Raw genomic sequence first — 27,351 nt, forward strand, 5'->3', positions numbered from 1 at the left:
TTTCATATTCCTGAAAATGATGAGGTGTTGTGACTGGACACTAGATTTCAGTTATATTCTCCGTCTCCACCAAGTAGCATATGAAAAATATTGATATGGAAAATGAATCTAAACCTGGTCAGATGACTAAGATCATATTAACTTTTATCAATACTATTTAGAGGGCTTTCAATAAAAGAACTTATGAATATTGAATGTGATGGTGAGTTAAGAAAGAACACTGAATTGTTAAAGGTAACTAATATTCAAGACTGACCACAGTAAACATTTTATGATCTGCATCATTTGAGGGTAAAAGTGATGGCAGAGTTTTGTATCTATCAGAAAATGGTATATGTCCTTATTATTAAATAATCAGAAAACAATTGGGGTATAGGATATTTTTGGAAGTACAAAAAGAGTGTTCAATACTTGGAAAGGAAGCAATACAATAACATTGATTTCATCTGAAAGGGCTCAAAAGATAAATACCTTTTACTAAGTCTTTTTACAAGGAATGAAACCCTTTAAGTTCTTAGCAGTTTTGCTGTTAACCAACCACACCAACATTTTTCTAATAATACTCAAAAATTAAAATGAACTTTTTAAAACCTTAGAACCCACTAGCCAGTCAGTGCGTTAAAACAAATTAAATTAAATTGCCACAGCTGATTTCCCAAATTCTCCTTATCATATTTAAGTTTTTAACAATGTTACTTTCATTGAGAAGACCCATCTTGACACTTGTTTTATTAATAGTAAGCCAAGAGGAAATGGTGCTTGCACTATGGCCAAAGAAAATGAGATACTTAATGCTACTAAATTGTACACTAAAAAGTAGTTAAAATTATAAATTTTATGTTACATATTTTCTACCACATTAAAAATAATTTAAAAAAGGAAAATGAAAAATCTGACAGGATATAAGAATTTATCACATGCAAGGGCAGGGAATTAAATCATGTGACCATGTGGTCAGGAAGCCAGCAGTTTGGTAAGTGGACACAATAGTGTTGATTCAAGGTTCACTTTATGACAACTGAAAGGAAATTTTATAGACTGTGTTGAATTTCTCTCAAATGGCATTATAAACTCTATAAATACATATTACTATTATTTACTCACAATAATTAAAAATTAAAAATTATTAAAAAGAAACAAGATACACCTTAATTGTAACAGAGTTTATAAAAATTACTTTGAATGCCTAGCTTCAGGCCAAAATAAGCTGATACAAAATAGACAACTTGGTATTTAAAAACATATTTATGAAAATTTAATTTCATGGAAGTGAAATTGATTAATGTTACTGTAATATTCAATTTTATAAACACAAGGTTAAGGGCAATAGCAAATTTTCAAAATTTTGTTTGTTGAAAGAGAATATGTTTAAAAGAGAATTTCTTCCCCAATCCATTAACTTTATTTTAACAATAACATTTTTGTTCCTAAATAATAACAAGGCATTTGTAGGAAATTCTACTAATGTTCATAAATTCAATGAAATAAAATGATAATTTGCATTTTCAGAGAAAAGATATGAAATTTGTCTATATGGTGTAGAAATTAGTTTAAAATGATACACTTAATGAAAAATAGATTTGTATATTCATTGCCATCCTAATTTTTCTCATTATTCAAAATTATTTCATATTTTTTGATTTACATTGCTTTTGTAAAAACATACAGCTACCAGAAAGAAATACAGGAATTCAAACTTTTTCTATTCTCAGGAAAATTTCTTTGCAGTTATTTGAATGATGTTTGACAAATACTGGTTATTTAACTGCTAATACATACATCAGAACTTTTTTCCTTCCTAGTAGTCCATTTAGTTTTGCATGGCAAATTATCCTTCCCATCAAAATAAAATTCTTGCTTTAGTTAAATGTTATTACTCCCTTTTGAATAGTTAGATACATTGTATTTGTTTTATAGCAAATGTACAAATTGTTCACACTTCATAAAGTCTAAATTTTGCTTTTACAAGCAATTTTCATTTTATTGCAGAATTTTTTTTTTTTTTTTTCGTAGAGACAGAGTCTCACTGTACCGCCCTCGGGTAGGGTGCTGTGGCATCGCATGGCTCACAGCAACCTCTAACTCTTGGGCTTACGCGATTCTCTTGCCTCAGCCTCCCGAACAGCTGGGACTACAGGCGCCCGCCACAACGCCGGCTATTTTTTTTTTGTTGCAGTTTGGCCGGGGCTGGGTTTGAACCCGCCACCCTCGGCATATGGGGCCGGCGCCCTACTCACTGAGCCACAGGCGCTGCCCTTTTATTGCAGAATTTTGTTATATTCTGTTGATACGATAAAGATAAATAGGTTACTAGAGAGTTTTCCCCTTTTCTTAGACCAGAGAAACACAGTAGCTGCCATTTTTTCCCTCAAAATAGTATAAGCATTTTATTTATTTATTTATTTACTTATTATTTATGAGACAGAGTTTTACTCTGTTGCCCTGGGAAGAATGCCATGGCATCATCATAGCTACAGCAACCTCAATCTCTTGGGCTTAGGAGAGCCCCTTGCCTCAGCCTCCCAGTAGCTGTGAATACTGGCATCCACTACCAGGCCTGATGAATTTTTCTGTTTTTAGTAGAGATGGGGTCTTGCTGTTACACAGGCTACTCTTGAACTTCTGAGCTCAAGAAATCCACTAGGCCTTCCAGTTTGCTAAGATTATAGGATTGAGCCAGAACACCCAGCCTCATGCTTTTTGTTGTGTATAAGGTTTTCAGTTAATTACACAACAATAAATTGTCATATATAATATTTTTGAGTAAAAAGTATACATATATTACATTATGTACTACATAAATATGTTTTATATTTATGTATTTATATATAAATACATATATACTATTATATTATATTTATAATATTTATTCATAAATAAAAATTAAATCAATTACATTATAAATTAAATTAATTACATGAAAATTTTATTGAATTATGAATTTATTAAATTATAAATTAATTTATAAATATAAAAAAGTATTTATAAATATATTTATGTATTTATATATAATACATATATATTTATTTGTGTTGATATACATATGTAAACACAATATGTAAAATATTTGGTTGAACCTTTGCTTAAATCTTTTATTTATGATTCTGGTCTCATCTGAAATTTTTGTACTGGCCATGTTTACCTCAATAGATGTTTTAATTTACTCATGAACTTTGATGTGTTTATATCTAAAAACATGATTAACAGCGATTATGTCCTATATCATAGACATATTTTTTGACATATGAACACTTTTGTCTATTTTAGCTAGAATTTTCCCTTTATTGTACAGCCCCTTCAGAGAAAACAAAGTGAATGTTGATTATTTTAAAGGTATCAACAAACAAGTACAGTATTGCCCCAGAAATCAGAACACCCCAGAATTGGAGTGGAATCTGAATGAAAAATTCGAGCATATTTTGCCAGATATCCAAATGCTGCTTTGGAATCTGAATGCGCAGCATGTTGTTCGTGTGTTTTCGTACGTACATTTCCCCAAAGATTGGGCCACCATACACTTTGTCATTCAGTTCGTTATTGGAAGCTACAGTGAAAGCATCTCGTGTGATTGTCACTGCTAATTTTATTTTTTTCTTGTCATTATTTTTTATATAATAACTAAGTGTATTTCCCATGGGTACTAAAAAGTGTAGTGAGGAACATAAGAGGAAAACTGTTGGAACTACAATTGAAAAAAAAAAATAACTACAATTGAAGTTAAGAAAGATCTTATCACTAAGCCCGAAAGTGGTATACATATGGCTGATCTTGCTATTATGCTCAGGATGCCTAAATCAACTGTTTGTACGATTTTAAAAAATAAAAGTTATCAAAGCAGCTGATTTGGTGAAAGGGGTTACAACGCTGACTTGTAGGTCAGTGGTCCTCAACCTGTGGGTCACGGTGACCCCTTTGTAACAATGAAAATACATCCCGCATATCAGATATTTACATTATGATTCATAACAGTAGCAAAATCACAGTTATGAGGTAGCAACAAAAATAATTTAATGATTGGGGGTCACCACAACACGAGGAACTGTATTAAAGGGTCGCAGCATTACGAAGCATTAGGAAGGTTGAGAACCACTGTCTGGGAGAACGAAAAGTATGAAAGAGATGGAAAAACTTCTCTTAGTTTGGATTAATGAAAAATGGCTGTCTGGTGATGTGATTTCTGAGATGATAATTAGTGAGAAAGCCAAGGTCTTCCCTCAGTAAAGGACATCCCTGATACTAATGCTTAAAAGGAGGAGTTTAAAGTTAGTAGGGGGTAGTTGGAGAACTTCAAGAAAAGGACTGGGCTCCACAGTGTTGCTATACACAGAGAGACTGGCAGTTTTAATCTGGAACCAGCAGGCAAATTTCTAAAGGACTTCAAGGAGTTTGTAAACAGTGAGAGGTATTTTTTGAACCAAGTGTTCAATTGTAATGAAACAGCCTTTTATATTTTTAGGTTTTTATATTTTTAATTTTATTTATTTATATTTTTATTCAAAAATTATTATATGTTAATATTTACCTTAAAATCCAGTGTATTTACTGTTAAAATCATTTTAAAAATTCAAGTTTGTGGGACCCAGGAATGAATTAATCTAGTTTCTATTATTATAAAGGGAAAAAACTGTCCTGAAACTTGAACGATTTGGAACTCAATGGGGTTCTGGAATGGATTAAGTTTGGATTCCAAGGTATCGCTGTATTTCTGTGTGAGGAATCTAAGTAATTAAAATGACATGATTCCAACATGGTTTTCTGCATATCTATTTTTACCATAAGGAGTTCCCCATATACGGTAGATACTTCTTATATATGCAGGCACATTAATAATATTAAAGTTTATTTTTGATGTCATGTCACAGGGTATCCATTTGATATTTTATAATTTTTGTACTCCACCACCATGATTATGACAAATATTAATAACACACAGGATAAATAAAAAATATCTACTTTGATATTTATCACAATTTTGAGTATATGTATATATGTATGCATAGTTATATGTCACTTAATGACATTAAGCAATTTAGTCATTGTGTGAACATCACATAGTGTGCTTACACACACTAGATGGTATAACACTCTACATACTTTGTCTCTGTGATATGGTCTATTGCTCCTAGGCTACACACCTGAACTGTTACTGCACTGAATACTATAGGCAATTGTAACTCAGTGGTAAATGTTTGTCAATCTAAACATATCTAACCTTAGAAAGGGATAGTAAAAATATGGTCTTATAATCTTATGGGAGCCTCATTGCATATGTGGTGTTTGCTGCCCAAAATCACTATGCAGTGCATGACTGTATTTGTGACAGAAATAAGTTATGAATCTATGACTTAACAAATTTAAAAAATTTTAACTAGTTACCCCCAACATTTGTATGATACATCCTTGATAAATTTAGGAAATATTTTCTGTTGATTGTCCATATCACTAATAATTCTTTTTTTTTTTTTTGTTCCATTGGGCTTTAAAATATTTATTGACAGAATTAAGCATTTCATGCATTAAGAGAAACCCTAGCTCACTTGTTTCCTTCTACCTATAATATCTTGTAAATGAGTCCACTTATGTTTTAAGTTTGTAAAACTCAATAAGAGAAACCCTAGCTCACTTGTTTCCTTCTACCTATAATATCTTGTAAATGAGTCCACTTATGTTTTAAGTTTGTAAAACTCATTAAGAGAAACCCTAGCTCACTTGTTTCCTTCTACCTATAATATCTTGTAAATGAGTCCACTTATGTTTTAAGTTTGTAAAACTCATTAAGAGAAACCCTAGCTCACTTGTTTCCTTCTACCTATAATATCTTGTAAATGAGTCCACTTATATTTTAAGTTTGTAAATTTAACCACTTCTTCTTAATACAATAATATTGGGCCTAAAAAACTTTTTATAATAAACCTAGCTCTCGATATTGTGGTATTTATCTTTGAGGATGAATGATTATTACAGTTCTTAGGGCATATCTATATGCAGTAACATGCTAATCAGTGTAGCTAAGTTAATTATAATACCAGAAATTCAAAAATTAAAAAATAGTAGATTGATTTTTAGCCTTAGACAGAAATAGCATATCACTGAATGTTAAGGCAGGCAAGGAAAATGACATAGTATCTTTAGGATACATAGATTCTTTCTTTAGCAGCCTTAAAGGTCAGTTAGTCACTGCTGAAACACTTAAGTGATGATAGTTGAGGCAAGTATAGTTCTAATATCAGAGAAGTCTTTCTTGTGTTGAAAATAATCTGTCCCCTAACTCCTCATTCCAATAATCTGTCCCCTAACTCTCTCTTCCAGTACTTCATATAGAGTATTTAAGTGCAACTATAAGTTATTTTCGCTCCAGGCAAAAATGAGTACATGTGCTCCAGACCCCTTACACTTTTGAATGTACACTTCTGAATATACTACAGTTTGTTAAAGTTCTTCTTGACAAAGTGCCATGTATGCCCTACATGTACACAGTACCTTGGGTGAGTTCTGAGTGGCACAGATCTCAGTAGAACAAAATTTAATCCCAATAATGGTTCTCATTAGCATTAGACTGCCTCTGTCTTTTAGAGGAGTCATGGCCTACTGCTGACTCATACAGAGCTATTATTCAGTTTAAAAACACTAATTTTCAAATGAATTGCTCTTAATGAGATTTTCCCATACTTACATAATTGACTTTAACCTAGTGTACAACTTCTCATTTCAATATTGTGTTAGTTTCCATCTATCATTCCAACAAACTAAAAGATGTTTTTAGAAGCCATTTCTGTCAATCAACTTTGTTGGTGAATCAACTTCTTCAAAGAAATGATAACGCAAAGCAGTTAGGATATTAGCCATGATTTATTTTTATTATACCCAGTCAGTCCAAATAATTCATGTTTTCTAGGGACTTGTTTATATGAAAAATATTGTATTTCCCAGTGTTGTAGTAAATAAATGATTACCTCATTCCATTTCAAAGATATACAAGAGGGAGAATGAGGGGAAAAATGGAAAAGTGAGTAGTTGCATACATATTTAAATAGATATTAACATACTAATATCATCCCTAAACATTGATCTTCCTTTGCTTATTTTTTCTGTATTCTCTGAATATATTTTTTGTCTTTTTAACTATATTCTCCCAATTTTTACACAACATTTTTATTACATAGACATCATTTATTTTAGTAGTTTAATATTATGATACCTTTTAAGTTTTATAGCTATATGGATTTAAATATTATCTCAAATTCTAAATATCAGATGATTTGTTACTTTTGATGAGTACCTACCTTGTAACTGACTGGAAGGTCCTGGCAATCTTGAGAACATCCACTGACTTTCTTACTCAAACATTCATTTATATGGCAGTTTGTCTCATCTGAACCATCACCACAGTCATCCTTATTGTCACAAAGATGTCCTCTGGAAATGCACCTGCCATTTTTGCACATAAAAAATGAACTGTTGCATGACTGTTCTGAAAAAGAAAATAAAACAAATGGACCATAAAGAGCATGCCATTGTTTTACACTATAATTGTATTTATAAATATGGTAACATGCCTATCAAAAAATTATAACAAACATATATATATATAGCATATATATATATATATATATGCTTTATATATTCAGTTAGTATTTTATACAGGGAGTACAGAAAACCAAGGGAAATTTTTATTTTCACTTCAACACTTACTACAAATTTACCTTTACCATAAAAATTAACAATCAAAATAAATATCTATAGGAACATTATGGAGTATTTCTGCCTCTGCTTTATTTGCAGAATGAATTCAAAAGCATAATGATAGTTTGACATTTCCTAAGCCATAGGTCTCTGAGAAATTACATCACTAAAAATTAAAAAAACTAGAATAGGTATATATTCCTAAAATCTTTTCTTCCTGTAAATATAACATTAACATTTTGAAGTCAGGGCATAAAAAGAACATTTGTTGTGAATAATAGTTGTTCCAAATATGCCTATGGAAAGAGGTCAGGTCTATGCATAACTGAATATCTTGAACATTACTCATCACACATGGTAAAAGAAAAGCTATTAACATGTAAACGTCATTAGAAAAAAGTAATTAGGTGTGTTCTAAAAATGTAACTATATTTCCATATTTAAAATAGTGAAGTGGTATACTGACCAAGTTTGTCTATGTGTATATGTGTGTTTATACACACACCTGCTCCAATGACATGCAATTTCTTTCTTTTTGCCAAGTATAAATAAGACAGGCTACTTATAAATAAATTTTAACTTTTATGTTTGAATGTTCAAATAGGCTCATACAGTGAAATTATCTTCATATAAGATATTATATTAAGAAGAAAAAAAAAACAAAGAACAAAAAATCCAAAGAAAGAACAAAAGGGCTTTTGGTGGTGGGGAGAACAGGGCAATGGATTTGGCTGGACCGTTGCCTCAAGTCTTCATATTTTTCATACATACTTAATTTCTTTCTTTTCTTTTTTTTTTTTTTTTTTTTTGAGATAGAGCCTCAAGCTGTCGCCCTGGGTAGAATGCCATGGTGTCACAGCTCACAGCAACCTCCAACTCCTGGGCTCAAGCGATTCTCTGGCCTCAGCCTCACAAGTAGCTGGGACTACAAGTGCCCGCCACAATGCCCGGCTATTTTTTGGTTGTAGTTGTCATTGTTGTTTGGCAGGCCCGGGCTGGATTCCAACCCACCAGCTCTGGCGTATGTGGTTGGCACCTTAGCCACTTGAGCTACAGGCGCCCAGCCCATACTTGAATTTCTAACACTAGCCCTATAACATAGTTAATTAGGAGGATCCTGCATTATCAGGAATAAGCCATGACAATGCTATGGGTTATCTTCTAGTGGCTTGGTGGGGTGAGAGGTAGTAGCAGAATGAAATATAGGAGATAAGAGACACAAAAAGAAAGTTTAAGAGTAGCTGGGATAGGGAGGCTGCAGCCCTTCTTTGTGAGGCTTCCAGCTTGCAGTCCCAAATTCTAGGCTAGCTCTGTTTTTATTTTATAGACCAGTGTTTCAATCATAAATCTTACGAGGGCAAGGCCAACAATCCTGCCATGTTCTTGCTGCACTTGCATTTCTCTAACTAAACAATTTCTTTAACTAACTACGCTAATTGTAGGGATTTATTTGTTACTTTTATTGTTCTAAGGTATTTATGATCGTAACACAAACTGATTCTGGAACAGTGAAAATAGTCTAGAAGTAGGAAGTTAGAGAAGACCCCAATTAGGCCACGTACACAGATCACAAATGTGATCCTTAACACTCAGAAAGCCTTATGTCCAGATGGATAGACTCCTCTGGCCATACCAAGGTGACAGAAGAAAAGAGATATTTTATCTCCTTATCTGGTCTGGAGTAAATTTTGTTGTGTTCAACAGAATTTAAACATTTTACATTTTCAACTCTCTAAAACCACTCTCCCAGAGCGAGCAGCCCCACCTGAGCAGAAAACCTCTGCATCTCTCAGTAGAGGAGCACTGCAGGGGAGGGGGAATTCCAGCAAGACAGATTTCAGAGTTTTAAAGGGTCAGGCCTTCAACAGCACTTTGTACTGAAATTACGGCTTTCCCAAATCACTTTTCACCTATTTGTTTTTCTTTGTCTATCCTCTGTAATCATATTTTTAATTTACTTCCTAATCTATTTATAATTAATAATTGAATATTGGTTTTAAGCTTATAAAATCATTATTACCAATAATACAAACACATCAACATATGACTCTTCCATTAAGTCCTCCTACAAACACTGCATGGTATCACTAGAAGCATCATATGCTTAATAATTTACATTTCCTTTCATTGAATACTAGCAAAATAATTAGTCACAGTTTTACCATTAAAAAAGAACTTTGGAATAAAGTTTATAGTGTTATCTATATTTCTGTACCTGCAGTTTTACACTTTGGGTTTAAAGGTGCTTCATCGGAATGGTCAGGGCAGTCAAAATCTCCATCACATTGCCACTGAGTATTTAGAACACATCGCCCATCAGCACAACTAAATTCTTCTGCACCACATGGTCGGTATCCTAGAGACAATATATAAACTTTGTGATTGATTCACATAAAACATATTCCTTAAAAACACATCTCCTTAACATATACTTTATCTAGTTAATGTTGGTTACCCAAGCCTCCTTTGAGAAATGGTTCTCATTTCTTTCTATGACAGTGGTCATAATGGCAAGAGATACTAGTAATTTGGAAGTAAGACTAAGGCCCAGCAAATAAAGTTGAAACCAAGACTTTCTAATTGTTTCTAGATGAGAAAAGGAGAAAGCAACATTTTGCTATAACACCTCTCTTTAACTTTATATATTTATATATCCCAGTGATTTTTCTTTGAATGGAGAACAAAATGAAAGTTAATAGAATTAATTTGGTTTGGCATAGGGTTAAAATATATGGATGAACCAATTCTGAGCTATAATGATAATTCTCAAAAGCTATACTGTCATATTTATATTTGGGAAGCAACAGTCAACATGCAAAGAAACTGTTAAACTAAAAATATTTAGAAGTCAAGTTTTAGAGCAATAAGTACAAAAACTATTACAAAGATCCTATATATTGATTGCTAGTCACTAAAAATTTTATTTTAATTATATAACAAACCTATCATTTGTTAATGTTCATCCATATTTATTTATAAATAACACGCATTTGATTTTTCAATAGTAGGTCTTAGAATGGATTTTTTTCTAAGTTTGTCAACAATTAAAAGTTAGTCTGATTGAACTTTCTGATCAATCTGGGAAAATGTTCTCTTCTGAGAGGGAGAGTTTAAGACTTTTATGGCTTAGAAAGTAAACTTTTAATATAAAAAAGTAATTTAATAAGGGGTATCTAATTAAAATTCTTGTTATATAGGAATGGTAAAACTAGATCTAAAATATCCCATTTCCTTAATATCTTTTCCCTTCCTCTCTTCTTTCACCAACTCCTCTTCAGTCAATAAATGCATTGAGCCAGACCAGTAACAACCAGAATCCATTTACATACATCTGAACAGCACATTTCTTCTTCTCCCTATACTTTCCAGTCTTGCTTCCCCTTACTTACTTCCAGCTCACTTCTAGCCAACCAAAATTTCATTTCTTCAAAAGGATACAACTTAATTCAGGCTCAGGGATTAGATATAATAAATATCAAGTGCCAAGTATCAAGTTTAAAAATGTTTGAGATTTATTTTCTGTGACATTTGATGGTTTTGACCACATAATCTTAGAAATAGTTTCTTGGCTTAATAGTCATAATCTACTCTCCTGGGCTTCTTCCCAATGTAGCTTTTGCTGTTCCCTTCTTTTCCTCTTTCTGTACAAAATCTTCTCCTGTTCCATCCTAAACTGTTGCTGGTGAGGGCCTAGCTTCAATTTTCAGTCCTTTATTTTCCTCTCCTTTCTATACTGCCCGGGTGTTTCATTCCTTAAGTGTCACTTTTATACAGCTTGCCACCAAATTAATATTACTTGTTCTTATAGTACCTCTAGTCTCTAGAACTAAATTTTAAACTACTTGCTATATACATGTACTTTATGTGATTGTCTGATTAACACTTCATATTCACAAGGTCCACAGTAAATTCTTTATTACATATTACATCTCATCAACAAAACTGGCTTTTAACCTCCTACATTCCACAGTCATTAATAGCAACAATACCCACCAAACCTTCCAAGCTAAAAATTCTATTTTATCCTACATACCCAATTATAAATGAAGTCTGACACCTTCCTTTCCACCCTTCCTTGGAAATGGTTTATTTTTCCTTTATAGTTCCCTTGCTCCACACCAATATTCTCCTATTCTGCTGAAAAAGATGTTTCTAAAACACAAATTTGACTGTGACATTCCATTTTCCTGTTTTAAAGATATCCTTGCCTCTGAGAGGGAAAATAATTAAATACAATTCTATAACATTGTATTTTAGACTTTTTCAAATCTGGTTTAAACTTAAGTTTTTTACCTTCAACTTACCTCACAGAATACTAATTGCTATTGTCTAAGCTTGTCAATGTACAAATCTTTGTAAATACACATAGAATTTACTATATGTCTAGAACTGCTCTAAGCACTTTCAAATATAAATTCATTTAATTTGCTTAACATCCCTAAGTGTTAAATGCTGTCTACTATGCATATTTACTATGCATGAGGAACCTGAGGTACAGGGAGATGGGAGTAAATTTCCCAGAGTCACATAGCAGGTAAGTGGCAGATTTAGGATTTGAACCCAGAGTATTTGGATCCAGGGTTTATGCATCTAAATATTATTTCTTCTGATTAACATTCCTGCCTTCTATTCTTTAGTACTGCCTTCAAGAATTCTTTTCTCAGCTGAGTGCAGTGGCTCACACCTCTAATCCTAACAGCACTCCAGGAGGCCAAGGCAGGTGAATTGCTTGAGTTCAGGAGTTCAAGACCAGCCTGAGAAAGGGCAAGACCCCCATCTCTGCTAACTCTAAAAAAATCAACTAAGTGCCTTCAGTCCCAGCTACTCAGGAGTCTGAGGCAGGAAGATCCATGTGAGCTCAAGAGTTTTAAGTTTCCATGAGCTATCATGGTGCCACGGCACTCGATTGAGGACAACAGAGTAAGACCCAAACAAAAAAAGAAAAAAATATTTTTTTCAGCTCTGATCCTATGTATTGTGACTCTTATCCCAATTTGACAAATTATGTTATTATATTACATTATATGTCTGCCTGTGATTTCTTCAAGTGGGCCTTGTCTCATTCATCTCCACATCAACCAAATTCTGTGTCTAGTAGAAGAGAGATATTCTATCAGACATATCTCTACTTCAAGATTTATATCTTGAGTTATGTAGCTTTTAAAATATCACACTGAATGCAAGACTTAATGGTGAAATGATCATAAAAATATTGCACTGATTTCAGTGAGATTCATATCAATTGTCAGGGCAATACACACCGCACAGGGAGGAGATAGGAGAGCACTAAATCTGTTGCCTTCCATAGGCATAATATAGAGCTCACAGTTTTTCATTACATACATTTATTCATCTATCTTCATTTAGATATTTTATAAAATCACTAGATTCACATAACATTTAAACTTGGAACTGGGCATTTTTAATCTACTGATATTTAAATGAAAGCTATATATATATAGTATTATGGTTAGGTAAGTATGTATATAAATATTTATGTTACATTTTAACAAATCAGTAAATGCCTAAAAAGACAAAGAGAAAATGTTAAATATGCAGTTTTTCTGATAATTCTAAATTGTATTCTTTTTTTCATATACTTACCACACTGTAGTGACTCATCAGAGCCATCTCCACAGTCATCATCATGGTCACAAACAAATTGCTTGGGAATGCATACTTTATTATGGCACATGAAAGCATTTTCATCACATGTATTATTCGGAGCTGAGAAAGACATTGCAAATAATAAAATTAGATAAGCACATACTTTATCTTCTCCCATATGAGGAGTTTGGAAAATATATAAAATTATACTCAATAATTTATACTTACTGAGAAAAAGAAAACTTGCTTAATGTCCAATGTATCACATAGGTTAATAATTGCATATATATTAGATTGCATCAATATGAATGTATATAATACAAATTTTTAGTATTAATAAATTTAACATTTCTAGAGTGATCCTAAAGTTTCAAGCCACATAGCAGTTTGTAAGTTTGCTCAAGGATGAATTCAAATGTTCCTATGTTAAGCTGCCTTTTGCCCAGAGAACTAGGTAAACTGCTAAGAACAAGCCTTTCCCTACTGTGCGGGACGGAAGGTGCCAAAAGCTCACTGGGAAACAAAGGAAGTGCTTGGGCTGCGCTGTACTAGGGGCTTCCACAAAGACCTAAAGAAAGGGCTCATCTCCAGACCTCATGACCATATCTGTGGTCAAAGCAGACAGCAAGAAATGGTTAAATCACAAAAGAGACAACAGATATGTTATTTTCTTTATAAGTGTTTTTTTGTTGTTGTTGTTTGTTTTTTTTTGTTGTTGTTGTTGTTGCAGTTTTTGGCCGGGGCTGGGTTTGAACCTGCCACCTCTGGTATATGGGGCCAGTGCCCTACTCCTTGAGCCACATAGTTATTGTCTATTTTGTTGGATTTTGCTGTTCAAGGTAACCTTTCACGGAAAAGTAACTGTATGAGACTATTTCATCATTTTGTTGTACTGTTATTTTTTTTTATTTTTTTTTTTAAGATACAGAGTTTCACTTTATTGCCCAGTAGTGTTCTGCAACATCACACAGCTCACAGCAACCTCCAACTCCTGGGCTTAGGCAATTCCCCCTTGCCTCAGCCTTCTGAATAGCTGGGGCTATAGGCGCCCGCCACAATGCCAGGCTATTTTTTTGTTGTTGTTGCAGTTTGACCGGGGCTGGGTTTGAACCCGCCACCCTTGGTATGGGGCCAGCGCCCTGCCCACTGAGGCACAGGCACCACCCTATTTCATCTTTTTTTTTTTTTTCAGAAAAAACAGAATGCCAATTTATTAATTCACCATGATTAATAAAATTGTCAACTATATAAAAAAAAATCTCCAGTTAATAACAAGATTTGTGTTTTGTCACATCCCACGGCTGCCGCCGCTTGTCAGGGCCCAGGTCTGGCCAGGTCTCGGCTTGGCTTAACTAGGCTCCTGACGTGGACCACCAAGCTACCATGCTCAAGAACAATTTCTCTTAGGTACCTGAGGGCTATCTACTTTAGCTGGAGAGAGAGAGATACAAAGAGAGAGTCTTAGAGTAAAACGTCTTCTTAGAAAGCTAGATCTTAGTCTTTAGTAGAGTATGGAAATCTTCAGCAGAGAGACGCTGGGCTGGCGTTCTGCAGGCACCAGAGGAGACAGCGTCAGAGTAAGCGGGTCTGTGAAAGAACACTCAGGCTCCCGACTGCCTTCTCCTCCAGCTTAATAAAAGGCTGATTTTGTGCCTCTCAACACCACAGATGTAGAGACTGCCAATTCTCCAGTCCTCTCATCTCTCAAGCTCTCATGCTTGTTAGGAGAGCTAAATCCCTCTCCATGCCCTATTCACCAAGGTGTTCCATTATTGAGCTATACAGGTATTTCTTATAACTTTCACTCCTCCTAGCCATAGGCTCTTCAGGCTGCTACAGTGTTTTTTTTTTTTTTTTCTATAGGCCTATAGTAATGCTGGTAAAAATAATAATGCTGGTAAACTGATAAAAATGTTTCTTTCTTATAAGAATGGACATAAAAAAAACAAGTACTGATGTTCATAATGGAAATGAGAAAAGAAAACTAATAAGGGTAAGAAAGGTATTGGTCATTAAAAATAAAATACAACTCCAGGTGACTTCAAGAGTAGGGTGTTGAACTAAGTAAATATAAGATCTTTTATGTAATGAGCTCCACCTATGCAAAATTAGGTATATTGACCCATAAAATGTAATGTTGATCCTGTAGGATGAAAGCAGTGCTCCACCAAGAGAGAAAAATGGTTGATCCAAGTGTGCAATAAACTTCAGCAAAAAAGTTCAAAAGAACAAAACTTGTACATGGAAATAAACTGTAATATTCTATATAAGAGGCTGGAAAAATCACTTAAATTTTTTTCTAAAGATATTTAAAGGGTAAATACTCTGGTTGTACTGAGGGTTTGGAATAGTACAAATGACAAGAATCTTCTATATGTTATTGCTAAACACTGGGAAAGAAAAGTCATTGTAGAAAGCGGCTCTGCCACTTATATTTGTATACTTGAGGGAGCTATTTACTTTCATAGTGCATTTGTTTATTTATCTATTTAATGGGGATAATAAAATCTACATGATAAATTTCTATTAAGTGCGAGATTATGTATGTGAAACAGATCTTCTCATTTTAGGTGTCCAATATATTTCTAAGTGCTCTCTAAACGCCTGTCTATATTACAACTATTTTTGGAAGACTTTGTAAACATTTCTCTGAAACATTAGGGAATTTAGTAATATAAATAACAGCAACTATCACAATAATTGGTATATAACGGGTACCTGAGGAAACCTGTGTGCCTTCCATTTTCCCCTTCACGTCTTAATAAGCACTTTCCTTTTCATGGAACACTTTTATTTTTCTTTGTCCAATAAGACTCAGACAGCATAGGTTATCACTTTTTCTTAAAATCTTCCCATGAGACTTCTGGGACTTTTTCATAATATTTCTATGTGATAACCTAGCATATTTTATACACATTATCCTAACACTTAAGGTACAGATACTATAATTATTCTTTCACATACCTATCACTGCCTGCCCTCATGCTGCTCCAGACTCCACAAACAAAGGAATCTCTGCATTCATTTCAGTAATTATCAAAACAGAGCAGGTAAAACAAAAAGGTTTTTTAAATTTAATTGGATATAATCTACTTTCAGTGAATTATTTGTGAGCATATGGAGGCCACTTAGGAGCAGCATTAACAGTTAATTAGCCAGCTAAGTAAAACTCAGAGTTAGTCAACTCTGAGTTTGAACTATGTGACTCTAACTTTGAACTATGTGACAGCTTAGATAACTCAAGTGAATTATGCCAATTCTAATGTATGAATTAATCTTTCAAACACTGAGCAACAGTGACTTATTTGGCATTAATACTTTTAGGTCACTTGAGTACAATTTGCTGCATTTTAGCATAATTTACTTAATAGTACCCTTGTGGTCCAAAAGTTAATATGCCTCCCAGAATGTTAACTTGCTACAATAGCAACAACATACTGGGGCCATCTGGATCTCTGAATTGATGCATAATCCTTTATTATGTAGCCCTCAGTGGCACCATTGACCTTTTAGACATATATCAGTTTCAAGATCAAAGTGAATTATTCTACAACAATTGTTAGAGTTCTTTGAAAATAGGCCTACCTCAAAGTTTTCTTTTTTCTTTTCAGCTCTAACTATTCCTGGTGTACACACACCCATATACATATATGCTTACATTATGGCTTCTGATGCTATATTTTAAAGACATGAAGACACGCCATTGGAAAGATGATTGACAGAATTCATTTTAATGAGCAGTGTTCACACCACTATTTCTGACAAATTGCCCTATGTGACCTTCAGATTTGCATTCAAATAATGTCTCTTCATTCTCCTGATCATGCAAAGGAATTTATCTATGTTTGTTATTGAGTACGTACCTGAAAATTTCCTAAGTGACCTAGAGTCAAAAACTTAGTAACTGTTTGACTTTCACAGATGTTCCTTTGATCCCTCAGCTTCATTCAGCTACATCTATACTATTTTTACCTGACCCAAGGGTTAATACCTGTCCCTGGGACGAATCAGTATTTACTAACCTCCTGATCAGTAGTTACTTAGAATCAGAAAGCTATTTACAGAGTATCTGTAATAGGCAATTTAAAAGCCATCATGGAGGGTGGTGATGGAAGACATGAAAAACACCGAACGTACCACATTCACACATGCGCGAACGTACCACATTCACACATGCATATACTGCAGTTATATTATCCCAAATGTGAAATGATAAATGTGTTGATCAAAATGGTTTTTAAATGGGTAATTTCACTGTACATGTTTAAAATACTCTGAACAGCAGTTAAAGGGGTTGCAGAATGACTAGGATAGCAACATTCCACCAGATTAAGTCTAATACTACCTATGGGTTGTGGAATTGGGAAAGTAATTGAAAATGTGATATGGTAAATTTACAAAAACAAACATCCAAGGGTGCTGTAGAAGCTTTCTTTGAAATACCATCCCAGGAAATGTTCGTACCGCAGCCAGCTGTGGAAAGTTCATCACTTCCATTTGGACAGTCCCTTTCACCATCACAAAGCCAATATCGGGGCACACAAGCATGGGAGCCCTGGCAGCTGAACATGTCAGCAGCACAGGTTATAGCACCTGAAACCCAAAGCAAAAATGCCATTAAGATCACTGTGTGTCTGCTGGAGAATGTCCACCATTTATATTTTCTATTTTAATAAGGGAAAGCAGAGGAATGTTGCTTATGATAAAGAGATCATAGTTACTTGGTATCATAAAAACATTGTTCTTTCCCTTAACTGTCTATACATTTTTGTTGAAGAATGTATTCTTTCCTAAAGCTTCCTTAAAGCTACATGTACAAAAATATCTGTTATCTTTATAAAATGTAGCAGAGCATAAATAAATAAAATTATGAGATAAGGTTTCAAAAGAAAACTGAGATAAGGTTTCAAAAAAACTAAGTCTAAAAATATAATTGTAATAGTAGTAATTATAATGCCATTTTTATTTCTGATCCTGTGCAAAGCCCTTAACATATTAGCTCACTTGATCCTTGCAATAACCCCATTTAGTAGAACTATTAGCTTCATTTTGCAGAAAAGGAAACTGAGGCTCAGAAAAGTTAAAAAGCTTCCAGAAAGTTACAAGTGGCACAGGGTCTCATATGCTAAACTGGGAGTCTAGAAACCTTCCTATTCTTAAGTACCTTTTTCTCTTAACCACTGATGTCATTGTTGTTACTTTGCATCTTATGTTGCTGAAAAGAATAAATGTATTCACGTTCACTTTGTTTTTATACACTTACTAAACAGAATCTACCCTTTCCCTATTTTACTAATGCAGTGTTCCTTTAGATACATAATGATGTTTTTCAAATGTATGCAACAAAAAACAAAATGAGTACTGACTTTGCATATTCAAAGTAGCTCTGTTCTGGGGCCAATATCATGCTGTTCTGGTCACTATAGCCTTGTAGCATAGCTTGAAGTCTGGTAAAGTGTTGCCTCCCACTTTGTTCTTATTAGTAAGGTTGCTAATTATTTGGGGTCTTTTTTGGTTCCATAAGAAGTGTAGAACTATTTATTTTTCTAGATTTATGTAAGTGGCATTATTGTTTTAATTGGAAGTGAGTTGAATATATAAATCACTTTGAGTGGTAGTACAGCCACGTTAACAATGATGATTCTGCCAATCCCAGAGCCTGATGTATTTTTCCCATCTGTTTATATAATCTTTAATTTCTTTCCTCAGGGTTTCAATGTTCCCTATAGAAATCTTTCACCTATCAGAAGAGAGAATACATAGGTGAAATAATCCTCATATTTTCATCTGATTTTGGGGAAAACAGATAAAAATATGCACTGGGGAAAATATCACCCATTCAATAAATGATGCTGGGAAAACTGGATAGCCAAAGGTAGAAGACTGAAATAAGAATTGTACTCTACCACTCACAGAAATTTACTCATCATGGATGAAAGACTTAGTCCTAAGGCTTGAAACTATAAGAATCCTAGAAGAAAATGTTGGAAAACCTCTTGTAGCTACCAGCATAGGTGATGAATTCATGATGAAAACCCCTAAATCAGAGGGGGTTTGCAATCAGAGCAACAACAAAATAAATAAATGGGACCTGATCAAATTAAAAAGCTTCTTTCTGTACAGCCAAGGACACAATCAAAAGTCAAACAGACAAATCACAGAATGGGAGAAAATATTTGCATGCTATACATCTTGTAAAGGACTGATAAGCAGAATCTATAAAGAACTCAAGCAAATTAGCAAGAAACAACTAACCTCCATAAAAAGTGGGCAAAAGATGTGAACAGAAAAATTTTCAAATTAAGATTACTAATGGCCAACAAACTCATTAAAAAATGCTCAACATCTCTAATCATTAGGGAAATACAAACCAAAACCACAATCAGATATCACCTAACTCCTATGAGAATGGTTCATATTAAAAAGTCCCAAATCAACAGATACTGGTGTAGAAGTAGAGAGAAAGGAACTTTTATACACCACTGTTGGGACAGCAAACTAGTACTACCTCTATGGAAAATTCTAAGGAGATACCTCAAAGAACTTAATGCAGATCTGCCATTTGATCAAAAAATCCCACTGCTGGGCATATGCCCAAAGGAAAAAAGAAAGATCACTGGCACTTGAATTTTTATGATGACAAAATGCACAATCACAAAATATGCAAACAACCCATGTACCCACCAATACATGAATGGATTAATAAAGTATGGTACATCCATACTATGGAGTACTACTCAGACATAAAAAAGGTGACCTAGAATCATTTGTAACAATCTAGATGGAACTAGAAACCATTCTTCTAAGTCAAACATCACAAGAATGGAGAACAAACACATGTACTCAATACAATACCAAAGTGGAATTAATCTATCAACACTTAAGTATATATACGAAGTAAATCTCAATGAAAGGCAAGCTGGGGAAAAGAAGGGATAATTAAAACCACACCTATTGGGTAGAGTTCACAGTATCTTGTTGAAGGTCACACTTATAATTTTGACTCAATCTGTATAAAAATAAAGTATGTAAACAAAACATGTGCACTCCCTAATTATCTGAAAAAATAATTCAAAGGGTTATAGGTAGTTTCTCTTTTCTTTTCCTAATATGACCATAGGGTAGTCATATGTCAAATGACTCTTTATTATGCTGTTTTCCTAGCCTCTCATGCAGTTATATATACAGACTGCTTGGTTTTCTTGTCAATTTGCTTTTTATATAACATACTTGTTCAGGGAATCAGTAGCATAACTAGCCACCAATCTAACTTGTTTTAATTTTTACATTCTTATGACCTAAAGTTACCCAGAAAAGATGACAAACCCCATATTTTTTATAATTATTAAAATATTTCACTATGTCCAGTATTAAAGTAAGTGACTAGATTGTTGGAAAACATTTGTTTCTAATCATTTAAAGTAATGACCAATGTGTGTTAATTAAATTATAATTATCTACTTTCTTTTTGGACAAAGAGTTGTTAACAGAAAATGCAATGCAATGTTTTCAGTATGGTTGGCAGCAAAGTGTCAAATAAAACCTGCTAGTAATCTTTTCCAACATAAACATTTCTATCCCTGACATACATCTTAGCTTGGATGAAAGAATAGCAAGTGAAAATTGACAAGTCTCCAGGTAATTTAGATTTGCTCATCTGACTGAGAATAAGTGCTTTAATAGACTAGGGTTTAACAAGGTATCTACTACTGGAAAAGATAAAAAATAATATATTGAATAAATGTTTCTTTCTTTTAAATTTAATTTATTTGCTAATTATTATGTTTTAGAACCTTCTATAATAATACTATTTACAAAATAAAATACTTTTGTATTATTCTTTCCTATGTATCTTTTCAAGCTTGCCATAAAAACATACAGTGTCATTTTTAATATTATATTCTCAATTCAATGCTTTAATACTTTTATCATTTAGCATGACTTTTTAAAAAAATATATATTTTTTTCTAATAAGAAGTTTCGATAAATGGAGAACTCCTTGTCTATAATATCACTGTAATTTGTTCCCATGATAGTTATACTAGAAAGAGCCTTGATTTGGCAGTGGAAAAGTTTAATTCTGTATGACCTTGGAGAAAACCAGTATCTGAATTTCCCTATCTTTAAAATGATAGGTATGACCAGATAATTACTAAGATATGCCCAGCTATAAAATAGCATCAGGCTCTTTGCAGCTCATTTTCTGGCTTCCTTGATAGTGTTAAACAGATTCTGTGTTAAGAACACGCCAAAACATTATGTCAATTGGGAAGAAAATGGGCCAAAGAAAAAACTCATGGCTTCATTCCATAGTTGCTACTGCCATCTGGAGACATATTGCTTTCCTCATGAGAAAGAATCCCAGGGAAAAAGATGATGGAATTCCACTAGATCTATTTCATGCACCAACTCAGATAATAATGTGATTGGTAAGAGTTACTGTCTTATTTAATAGCAGAAACCTGAATTCTGATACTACCCCCCATCACTAATTATCTGAGGGTCCTGAGGCAGATTTACTAATCTCTTTAAGTGTTTCTATATTTTATCTACCTTACCATGAGGTGATATGGTTTTCACAATGGGATCCTCAAGTATCCTAACTCAGAATCATCACATGCTTATCAGAAATGAATGTGTTTACATGCTGCATCAGTATATTTAGAGATGGAGTATGAAAGACTACTTTGAACAAACTTCTGAGAACAATGTTTTATAAATGAAAGGTTGGCAACAACTGAGATAAATTACTTGTAATGTTCCTTTCCTATTCCAAATTATTAGATTTATTTCATTGACTGATGTTTGATCTAAAGGTATTTTTTTTTTTTTTTATTTTGTAGAGACAGAGTCTCACTTTATGGCCCTCGGTAGAGTGCCGTGGCCTCACACAGCTCACAGCAACCTCCAACTCCTGGGCTTAAGCGATTCTCTTGCCTCAGCCTCCTGAGTAGCTGGGACTACAGGCGCTCGCCACAACGCCCGGCTATTTTTTGGTTGCAGTTTGGCCGGGGCCAGGCTTGAACCCGCCACCCTCGGTATATGGGGCTGGCGCCCTATCGACTGAGCCACAGGCACCACCCTAAAGGTATTTTTTTTAAACATGTTACTAGTTTGTTAGTTAGTACATAAAAGCAGATTGTAATTAAATACACCCAGAGTTTTGATAGCAGGCAAACATGTCCATTATCATTTTAATCTTCTATGTGCGTATAAAAAGCATTATCAGGACACTGATATATATGGAGGTTCTATATGAACACTTTGACAAATGAAGGGGACAAGAGAAACAAAACAAAAAGAGAATGGAGACAATCTCATGGATACTGTGCACATTGGCTGTATGTTAAGTGACCACAATAAGTTACATGAGTATATTTTTGTGCCCCTTTAAAAAGTAAAGAATCAAAGAAATAAGGAATAAAATGAAGTTGTCCCTGATCACACAGTTTTACACCATGGATTTGGGAGAATTCAAAGTCTATATGACTTCAAAGCTTTGCCCCTTCCATTATACTGTGTCCCCATAGCAAATACTGAATTATAAATGAAACCAATTTAATTCCGGGGTAAACAAAGGGGTCAAAAGCAAGATGACTTTACAAACTGGAAAAATACTTTTCCTATTCCAAACAGGCAATCCTTTTGTTGAAATTTAATAAAAATAATACTTAATAGCGAAGAGAAACAAAGGTGTTAAAAAGATAGGACAGTAGTCGATTAATGATATGTATTTGATAAGTATTTTTTTTACTTTCAGAGGTTTTTGATACTGATCTTTCTATATTTAGAATTATTTATTGTATAACTCTAATTTGTTTCAGCTATATAAATAAAAACATAGATGTAGAATGTTTTAAACATAAGAAAATAAATTGCCTTCTTTCAGGAGTATCTTCAACATCTTCAATTCTATGTCATGTACAGAAAACTTAAGTTTAGCTTGAGTACTATAAAATACTACCTCCATCTATATAGTTAGCAGGCCACAAACTCTGAAATTTCAAAGAAACATTAAAAATCTTTAATTCTTTACGTATACTTTATTCTTTGACACAGGTATGCCTCTCTATATAAAGAGAATGACAATAGCTACTACCAAGGTCTGATATAATGACTGAAGAATACATAGCAGTAGATACATATCCATATATAGAAACAGATTAGATAGATATACATACTAATAAATTAGTGGGAATTCTGGCCAATTATAATAAATTTATGGATATCAGCTTGCTTCCTTCTTTTATTCCTTATAAGATTTACTTAATAGTTCTATTTAAAGTATTTATTAAATATTTGTGATTAATAAAATGCTTTATGCTCATTTTGTAGGTGACATATAGTAAGTAAACATAGACATCTGACAATGATACCTCAAATCCTATAATGCTAAATTTAAAGTGCTCTTTAGAAAAGATAGATAAACTAGGAGGAGGGAGCAAGATGGTGGCTAAGTAACAGCTTCTTTGCAACCGGGCGTGGTGACATTAGGTAGAGAAGGTATCTCTGGTTGTGGGCTCTGCCCAGAAACATCCCTTTGGGGATGCAGGGAGACAGCAAGAGACTTCTGGACTCCAGGAGGAAGACAAAATCAGTGGAGAAGTAGCAAGTGGTTGCGTTCATTCGGTCTGAGGCCCTGGCTGCGATAGCTGTAACTACGATAGCAGCGAGATTGCAAATAGGGAAGGCCTTCTCTGTGGGCTGTTTTGGTTTTTTTGGATTTGAGCACTCATTGAACTACCTTGGAAGAACTTGGGTGAGAGTGTGGATGACTTTAAACATTGAGATGCTGAGCCAGAAGGGAGCTAATATTGTTTGGCTATGGGCCGCCCCCACAGCCATTGTGGGAGAACTGCCCCTGCAGGCTTTTCCCTCAGGGTTACAGAGCAAGGCTCCAGCTGGGAGACCTTGGTTGAGTGATCTAGTGACTAAGAAGCACCAAAGGCTAGGACTGAAAGAGCTTTTAGTCTTTGGCAGTAGGAGGGCTGCCTTGCAACCTCAGCCCTCAGGGGCATAGAGTGAGACCAGTTTTGGCACACTGAATAAGCAGGCAGCCACTTCAGGAGAGATACCAGTAATAAGTGATTTCCCGGAAAAGCTTCTGCTTAGCCAAGGTTAACAATAAAGTGTCTTTTAAGCGGGCTGAGGAGAGATTTAGGTTCTCAACCCTACGGGGTTTGAGAAATCAGCAGAGGCCTCCAGTCTCCATCTCATACAACTGTATCAGTATTGTGATTAACATCTCATACCCCACAAGATCATCTGTTGCCCAGACAACATTCAGCAAAATATATACACGGCTTTGTTTTTATGTTTGTTTGGTTGGTTTTTTAGTTTCAACATTTTCCCTCTAAATTTTTCTTTTCTTTTTTTTCTTTTCAGTCCTCATTTTTCTACTTTAAATATTATTTTCCATTGTTGCCTTCTTTAATAATTTCATTTTTGCTAGCATTTCTGCCCCTATTATTTGTGTTTTTTTTCCCTCCCAATTTTATCCCATAAGATTTTCTGTTTGTTTGTATTGGTTTGATTTATAGTATTTTTGTCTTTCCTCTCTATTTGGTGGAGGTGGGGTACCATGTCTGCTCAGGCTGGCAAAGACTTGCTGACCTCAAGGAAACCACCCAATCCAGCACCCCCAGAGGTTGGGGGGTTTAAAGGTTGGGTCAAAGTACCCTACTGTACACCTTTATTACTCCTGTCTCACTCTTTCTCTGTCTCTCTTCTTTTTGTCAATATTCCCTTTTACTCACCACCTCACCTTTCTCTTTTTTTCTTTTCTTTAAGTCTTTTTTCCCTTCTTGCTCTTCAACCTTGTCATTCTTTTGGTTGTGTACCAAAAGGACTCATTGAAACCTTAGACCAGAGGCATGGTAACTTAAAGAGCAAGAGGGAGTGATAGGAAAATTAGGGCAAGGAAGCTGGTAAAATAATACACTCATAAGGAAGAATCAGCAGAAAAATTATGGCAACATGAAAAATCAGTCCAGAGCACACCCCCCCCCACCAAGGGACCATGAGGTAGCTACTGCAGAAGATTCCACCTATATAGAAATGACAGAATGACATGTGATGAACACAATGAAGGATATTGCTGAGAAAGTGGAAAATAACCAAGAATAAAATAAGAGATGAATTATATGAAGAATATAGAAAGGATATAGCAGAGCTAAAGGAACTGAAACAGTCAATTAGGGAACTTAAAAATACAATAGAAAGTATCAACAACAGATTAGACCATGCAGAAGAAAGAATCTCAAAGGTAGAGGACAAAGCTCTTGAGATAAATCAGATAGTTAAAGATGCAGAAAAGAAGAGAAAGAAAGCAGAAAGTTCACTGATAGAATTATGAAACTTTATGAAGCATTCAAATATATGAGTTGTAGGTATCACAGAAGGGGAAGAAAAATACCCCAGAGGAATGGAAACCATACTAGAGAATATTATAAATGAAAATTTTCCAAATATCACCAAAGATTCTAACACACTCCTTTCAGAGGGATATCGGACCCTTGGTTGCCACAACTCTAATAGAGCTTCTCTAAGACACATTGTGATGAACCTATCTATAGTCAAGACAAAAGAAAAAATTTTGCAGGCTGTTGGGAGTAAGCGCCAATTGACCTACAGGGGCAAATTCATCTGGGTGACTGCAGACTTCTCTAATGAAACTTTTCATGCCAGAAGACAATGGTCATCTACCTTTAATCTACTTAAACAGAACAAGTTCTGGCCCAGAATCCTGTTAAGCTAAGCCTTAAAATTGATGAAGAAATCAAATCTTCTACTGATGTGCAAACATTGAGGAAATTTGCCAGAACAAGACCAGCTCTACAGGAAATAATTCAACCTGTTCTACACACTGACCATCACAATGGACCACCAGCAAAGTAAGCACCCAGAAATTAAAGGACAGAACCGAGCTTCCACAAAGATGCAAAAGATAAAACTAAACAATGGGCTTTCACTAAATAAGAAATGCTACCACACTTATCAATAATCTCAATAAATGTTAATGGATTGAGTTCCCCACTGAACAGGCATAGATTGGTTGATTGTATTAAAAAACACAAGCCATCCATTTACTGCCTGCAGGAAACACACTGAGCCTCAAAAGACAAATTAAATTTCAGAGTTAAGGGTTGGAAGACAAATTTTCAGGCAAATGGTATTCAGAAGAAAAGAGATTATTTCTGAATGCTACCAGAAACTCTATGCCCAGAAATTTGACAATGTGAAGGAAATGGATCAATATTTGGAATCACGCCCTTCCTGAAGACTTAGCCAGGAAGAAACAGGTCTCCTGAACGGACCAATTTCAATCACTCAGATCAAAGAAACAATAAAAACTCTTCCAAAAAAAAAAAAAATGCCCTGGTCTGGATGGCTTCACATCAGAATTCTACCAATCCTTCAAAGAAGAGCTTATTCCCATACTTCTTCTCCAACATGTTCTATGAAAAAAACATCACCCTGATACCAAAACCAGGAAAAGACCCAACTACAAAGGAGAACGTCAGAAAAACGTCACTAATGAATATAGATGCAAAAATTCTAGCCAATAGATTACAGCTTATCATCAAAAAAGTCATACATCATGATCAAGTAGGTTTCATCCCAGGGATATAAGGCTGGTTTAACATACGCAAGTCCATAGACATTTTTCACTGTATCAACAGAAGCAAAAACAAAGACCATATGATTCTTTCAACAGATGTAGAAAAACACTTGATAAAATCCAGCATCCTTTTCTAATTAGAACACTGAAGAGTATAGGCATAGGTGGCAAATTTCTTAAAATGATCAAAGCTATCTTTGACAACCTACAGTTAATATTTTATTGGATGGAGTAAAACTGAAAGCTTTTCCACTTAGAACTGGAACCAGACAAGGTGATCCTCTCTCGCCATTACTATTCAACATAGTGCTGGAAGTTCTAGCCAATACAATCAGGCAGGAGAAGGAAATAAAGGGCATCCACAGAGGAGGTCAAACTCTTCCTCTTTGCTAATGGTATGATCTTATACTTAGAGAACTCTGAAGACTCAACCACAAGAG

The 27,351-nt window shown here is 34.4% G+C and overlaps 1 protein-coding gene across 1 annotated transcript in view; it reads right to left on the reverse strand.

The window, feature by feature from the left end:
* LRP1B (LDL receptor related protein 1B) overlaps positions 1-27,351 on the reverse strand; it is a 2,318,354-nt gene that overhangs the window by 368,428 nt on the left and 1,922,575 nt on the right. The window contains exons 52-55 of the mRNA XM_053597274.1: positions 17,755-17,883; positions 13,288-13,410; positions 9,899-10,039; positions 7,284-7,471 (exon numbers count right to left, since the gene is read on the reverse strand). Of these exons, the coding sequence (XP_053453249.1) occupies positions 7,284-7,471; positions 9,899-10,039; positions 13,288-13,410; positions 17,755-17,883 (581 nt within the window). The remainder of the gene's footprint in view (positions 1-7,283; positions 7,472-9,898; positions 10,040-13,287; positions 13,411-17,754; positions 17,884-27,351) is intronic.

The sequence above is a fragment of the Nycticebus coucang genome, chromosome 7, assembly GCF_027406575.1.
Source record: "Nycticebus coucang isolate mNycCou1 chromosome 7, mNycCou1.pri, whole genome shotgun sequence".
Lineage (NCBI taxonomy): Eukaryota > Metazoa > Chordata > Mammalia > Primates > Lorisidae > Nycticebus > Nycticebus coucang.